At 42.8% G+C, this 6,496-nt stretch overlaps 1 protein-coding gene across 1 annotated transcript; it reads left to right on the top strand.

The window, feature by feature from the left end:
- Positions 1 to 160: 160 nt before the first annotated feature.
- Positions 161 to 2,021, top strand: LOC306735172 (RNA guanine-N7 methyltransferase activating subunit-like). The gene is made up of 2 exons (XM_079216620.1): positions 161 to 359; positions 1,077 to 2,021. Exons 1-2 carry the CDS (start codon positions 196 to 198, stop codon positions 1,300 to 1,302), a joined length of 390 nt encoding a protein of 129 aa, XP_079072746.1. The 5' UTR covers positions 161 to 195; the 3' UTR covers positions 1,303 to 2,021.
- Positions 2,022 to 6,496: the final 4,475 nt, after the last annotated feature.

Genomic DNA, 6,496 nt, shown 5'->3' with positions numbered 1-6,496 from the left:
GTTGTCGTGGAGATCTGCAGTTAACGCGAGCTAATCATCTGCAGATCATTCTAGTTGTTATTGTTCCGCATAAAGGATTATATAGTCCAGACACGTCAGAACACACATCCGCCGGATTAAAATGTGACGTTAACCGCGTCATTAGCGGTGTTGTGATATTCAGTGCTTCTGTGGCGTTTCTCCTTTTGTTGCAGTATGGCCGAAAACACGGAAAGCCAGCAGAACTATGAGGAGATGTTCGCCCACAGATTCTCATCGGACGACAAAGAGTACCAAGAGTACGTGAACCGTCCAGCGGACCCTCCACCCATTGTGGAGGACTGGAGGAGTCGTGGAGGTGGAAACCGAGGCAGGGACAGGTAATGTAACGTCAGTTCATCATTCATAACCTGTGATCTACACATGTGGTGCATGGTTGGGGTTAATGCTGTATGCATCATGACAATGAGACTGACAGTATGCGTTGTGATGCTGATAATAGCAACACTGTAATGTATCTTTCAGGTGTTAATAGCTAAATTAAAGTCATTTATATTGCACCATGACGTTGAGGGACCTGTGAGAGACCAGACATGCAGTTTAGCCGCTCTCATTCCATAGTTTGTGGATGTGCATTTTTTGTTGTTGCTGTTTTACATCGGCCAGTTTAGGGTTTACTTATACAGCTTGCTTTTGTTTTCTGTTCTAAAAATAAATCTTCATGTTACAACCTGTGTGGTTGTCTGACTGCTTGTGCATTCACAGATGTAATAATTTAGTTTTTTTGTTTTGTTTACTCAACGCTACAGTCGCACTTTTTTAAAACTAATTCTTAGGTCTTTCCTTTCCAAAAACGCTTTTTCTCTAATGATTGTCCCGTATTGTCTTTGTCATCTAACCTGCTTTCTTAATTATCATATTATGGTTAAATCGGGTGTTTTAAATCTGGGAGAGACATTTGGGAAACTTGGTCACAGCTGGATTTACTCTGCGGATATGTTGGCCATTTAGATGCGTAACTGAGTTGTTCTATGTAATGCAGGTGTAAGAACCGGTTTCTGGGGCTTAATTGTTCATTTCTAATGTTCTCCATTTAGGTACCAGGACCGTCGAGGCCGAGGTTGGGGAGGAGGTCGAGGTTGGGGAGGGGACCAGCGTAGACAGCAAAGCTGGCATGACCGGGACCGAGACAGGAGCCGGGACCGAGACAGGGACCGGGACCGAGACAGGTACTCGGGGCATGGAAGTGGTCGTCAATCAGGCCCTCCAAGCAACAACCAAGGGTATAACTCTTATCAGAGACCACAATATGACCGCTACTGATCTCTACTCTATTCTCTCAGGTGTTGTCAGCGTTTATAGTATTCAGTCTTACAACTGTCATTGCAATACCATTATGTGGTAATGTTTAACCATTTGTTTTGTTTGTGACTGTCATTAACAGTCTTCTAAGCATGGGCTTAGCACTATATAAATATTAACATTTTACAGTTAATCATTGAAATGGTGTGGAACATTGTTTTATTAATTGTTAAATACAGATTCATTGTCTGACTTGAAAATGCAAAGCAAATACCTACTCCGGTTTTTCTCCACAAACTATTTCTGAAATGTGACAGCAGAAAAGTACAAATCCTGTTTGATTTCCACTTACCGTTTTCATACCTCAACAGTTTTTCTTTCCTATATTCGTGTATACTGCTTTGACTTGCATTCCCATTAAATCTTCATACTCCATTTTTGGGAATGATAACAAGGACATACTTGCAGATTTCAATGCTGGAACTCATTAACAATGACGCATGTATTCTTTATTGAATATTTCAGATATGTGGACTGTTCTTAATATCTGTTGCTTTGTGTTCAAATAGTTTTGTGGCTATACATCTATACATGCTTTGATATTGTAGTATTGCTGATTATACAGTACAGTATGGTTGCACACTGTGAATCAGAATTCCATGAGAAAATCTGTTTGTAATGCAGCTTTATTTTTCTGTGTCCCGTTAAGTCAGGATACTGATTAACTGTTTTCATTAAACATGTATTTTCTTAATTAGTGTGTTTTTGTTTATTTTTAGTTCATGGGGCTCAACGTCTAACATCATTTGGACGGTGTCAGTCTTAGTTAGCGCTGCGCTGTAATTAAATGTGTTGGATCATGTCTGTCTTAGAAGTGAGAATGAAGGGTCCCATTTCAAATATCCAAGTCGTCCCCACTGAAGAGAATAACCTGACCTTTGTCATCCAAGTACCTACCGCTGTTGAGATGGTACGATGCACACACTCAAGTCCAGTCACTTTATTTATAAATCGCATTTAGACCACCTTCGCTTGCAATGGCTTCACTGCACCCTCTCAAAGTATCTTCTTTCCTAAATGATGTTCTTGCCCTTGGTCACTTCAGGCTCAGAAACAAAGGATACCCTGAAGCCACACGTCGCCAGTCCCAGCCTTTAATGATCGTCTCGTGGATGGCACATCAAACTAAATGGCCTGAACAACTGCGATGGGTGTAAAAGGAAAGCGGCATTCGCAGTAAATGGCTCAGCACAAGCCCCAGACCAATAGTTCACACACTGAAAAGCAACTAAAATATTTATATGCATCATTAATGCATTATTGCTACATGCATCATTGGCTATGGCATATGTAGCTCATTGCCTAAAGATGTCGGCTCTTGTGTGTTCCAAGTCCTTTCACAGCAGATCTTAAATTAAGTAACAAATTGTGACTTTGGTCACATTAGTCCACTCCACTGATCCACAACACCATGCAGACCCACTATGCATTGTGTAATCGCTGCCTGAATGCCATTCTGTGGTTTCTATTTATGGCTGTGGTGAAGACGGGGTTAACCGTTCATTTGGACTTCAGCAGTGCAATCAGCTGTGATGATAAGGGAGGGAGGAGGTTAGGGAAAAGTGTGTGGGGGGAGATGTGCTAAAACTGGCACAACAAGGAAGGCTGCAATCAGTTTAGATTAGAGAGACTTCACCCCAGATGGCTGCGTCTTCACAAAGCAGGGATTTGCTGGACGGAAATGGTAAAAGTGTAACCGATTTATTCGCAAAGAAATATCAAAATTCAACTGTGGTGCTGTGGAGAGACGGAAAACAAATGTCCAGGAAACAAATATAGGAAATAAATATGTGGAACATTTTTATTGGACATCTGTCCGTTATATGTAAGTCTATAGGCTGCAGCTAATTAGCTTAGCATAAATACTACAAATGGGGGGAGGAGCTAGCCTGGAAATAAAATGAGCATATCGACACCTCTAAAGCTCACTATGTCATATCTCGTCTGTTAAATCTTTAAACACAATTTTCCACTTCACTCTGTTTTACTTCCAATTATCTGCTAAAATAATACAACGCCTTAGCTGTACTTTGTGTTTAGTGCTAATTGGCAATCCTGTGGAGCTGATTCCTGTGTAAAATTCACCAAAACTAATCCAGAGGTCAACATGTTAATCTGGTCCTTTGGGGTGCCACAGAGAAGTAAGCACTCTTACTTCATTCATGGCACCCATCTTGTTAATACAGCATTTAGGATTTGAGGGTGAGAACATGTAATTAATGCAACAGCAAAACAAATCAGCACTACAACATTGTTATTTAACTATTTGCATTCAATTCAATTTATTTTATATAGCCCAACATCACAAATACAAGTTTGCCTCGGAGGGCTTTACAATCTGTACACATGACATCCCTGTCCTGGGACCTAACATCGGATCAGGAAAAACTCCCCCAATAAAGATAGTAAAAATTCTTTCACAGGGAAAAAAGGGGAAGAAACATGAGGGAGAGCAACAGAGGAGGATCCCTCTCCCCGGATGGACAGAAGCAATAGATGTCATGTGGCCAGAATGAATAACGTAACGGAGTTACAGCACATTCAATGAATATGACAGAAATTATTCATATGAGTAGTATGCATGGTCCATGATCCAGATAGCCACGATCCATTAAGCAGAAGGAGGTAGAGAGGAGGGGCATCCCAGGGGCAGTGGGAGGAGAAAGCAGGGCCATGGCAGCTGGCAGGACCGGCTCCAGGGGGAGGACCGTGGGTTCCAGGCAGCCACGAATCCATGGAAAAAGAAAGTAGAGTTAGTAATATGCATTGAAGAGACAATCATTTATCCAGAAGAAGAGAAAGAAGAGGTGAAGAGGAGAGGAGGAGCGAAAGAGGAAGAGAAGAAGCACTATAAGGTCCTTAAGATATGATGGTGCATCACCAGTTAAGGCTTTGTAGGTAAGGAGAAGGATTTTAAATATGATTCTCGATCTTACAGGAAGCCAGTGGAGAGCAGCTAGTACAGGAGTAATGTGATCTCTCTTCCGCGTCCTTGTTAGTACACGAGCTGCAGCATTCTGGATCAGTTGGAGAGATCCAAGGGATTTACCGGAGCAGCCTGATAATACGGAGTTACAGTAATCCAGTCTTGAGGTAACAAATGCGTGAATCAATGTTTCTGAATCGCGTTGAGACAGGAGATTACCGATCCTGTCTCTAATAGCCAGAATCTTACCATTGAAGAAGTTCATGAAGTCATCACTACTAAGGTCTATAGGAATACACGTATCCACCGAGCTATGACTCTCAGCCAGCCTGGCCACAGTGCTAAAGAGAAACCTAGGGTTGCCCTTGTTTTTCTCTATTAGTGATGAGTAGTAGGCTCCTCTGGCATTACGGAGGGCCTTCTTATATGTTCTCAGACTATCCCGCCAAACCAACCGGGACTCCTCCAGACCGTTGGAACGCCATATGCCCTCAAGCTTCCGTGATGCTTGCTTCAATATGCGGGTCTGAGGGTTGTACCATGGAGCGAGCCTCCTTTGCTTAATGATCCTCTTTTTTAGAGGGGCTATCGAGTCCAGTGTCACTCTCAATGAGCCAGTAGCACCATTGACGAGCTGATCAATCTGGGAGGGAGTAGAGTTAGCACAGGAGTCATCTGTTATATTGAGACATGGTAATGAATCAAATACAGAAGGAATCGCTTCCTTAAATCTAGCAACAGCACCGTCAGTTAGACATCTGGTGTAAAAACTCTTGCCTAACGCTGTACAATCCGGTAGTATAAACTCAAAAGTTACAAGGCAATGGTCTGATAAAAGAGGGTTCTGTGGAAACACTACTAAATGCTCCACGTCAATGCCATATGTAAGAACAAGGTCGAGGGTGTAAAATGCATGGGTGTGATTATAGCGCCCCCTATAATCACATCCATGCATTTTAATTACAGTAATAAGCTGTTAATGTAAAGTGAGGCTTGGAGAGCGTCAGCGATGGAGAACAATGGAGAGAGCATCAGTGAGGGACCAGAGTGTCCCGGATCTGTTCTGCCGGGCTGTCAGGCTTCATGAGGCCTGTTTGGGACGATGCAATGTGACAGCAATGGGGACAGAGTGCTGGGGGCCATGTCCTTGATGATGAACTCATCCACTACAATCATCACTCTATCTCCCCCCTTTTGTAAGTGCATGCAGACATACACGCGTGTGCATCCACAACACACACACACACACATACACATCGCATCCCCCAGCCCCTGCAGCACTCGGCGACCTACATCTGGTGTTGGAGAGTGCATGGGGCTAAGGTTGGCCCAGGCCAGCCAACCCCCAGCAGACAGTGGGGAGTGTGTGAATGGCGGAGTCATCTCTCTGTTGAAACAAACGCCCCCAGCTTTGTACCGTACAGATCTCTGCACGATTGCGCGCCGTCACATGGACGCACACGTGCAGATAGAGAGCAAGCCCTGATACATGCGCTTAGACCCTAATAATTGCTGCTGCAGATCAGGTTTGACGGCAACTTGTCCCCTGCTCATCCAACTGCGTGCTCTCGGAGTTAATCATGCAGCTGCTCAGGTCATCCATTTAAAGACAGTGGCCTCTGTTGCCAAGGCAAGCTTGTTAGTCTGATTGAATCCCGCGAAGAAGTACTCATCCTTTACTTAAGGATGAGTACCAATACAACAATGTGCAAGCGGAAGTGTATTCAAAATCAAGTAAAAGTACAAGCATTTTCCTTAAACATTTTCTTAAAGTATAAAAAAAAATGAAAGTATCCGTAATTGTTTTATCTACTGTATTTACAGGTAGTTAAGTCCAGTGGTAACAAAACTGGGGGTCAGATCCTGTCAAAAGAGCCTCAAGATACCTGAGGGCTTATGAGAGGATTAATGGGAGAGGAAATAAGAAAAAACAAAGTTCTGCTTTGTTAAATCTGTATTAAACTTTTGAGGTATTCTTGGGCCCTAAACAGTTATTTAAATATTGAGTCCATGTGTTTAGCGGACACATCTAACTTTGGTGGAACTTTGCTAGCGACTCATAGACATCTGAAATGTGACAAAGGGACAGCACTAGACATTTCTATTTCACTAGTCCAACGGCTGGGAACCAGACCATTTTGATCAAGATGTGGTAATTTACAAGTTGATGATATTTTTGTAATATATAATTTTAGTGTGGGAGGTAACTAGGATCTTTAGCTGTTCAAT

Source organism: Taurulus bubalis (assembly GCF_910589615.1).
Source record: "Taurulus bubalis genome assembly, chromosome: 4".
Lineage (NCBI taxonomy): Eukaryota > Metazoa > Chordata > Actinopteri > Perciformes > Cottidae > Taurulus > Taurulus bubalis.
The sequence above is the reverse complement of the archived record's forward strand: the minus strand, read 5'-3'. Positions and strand labels throughout refer to the sequence as shown.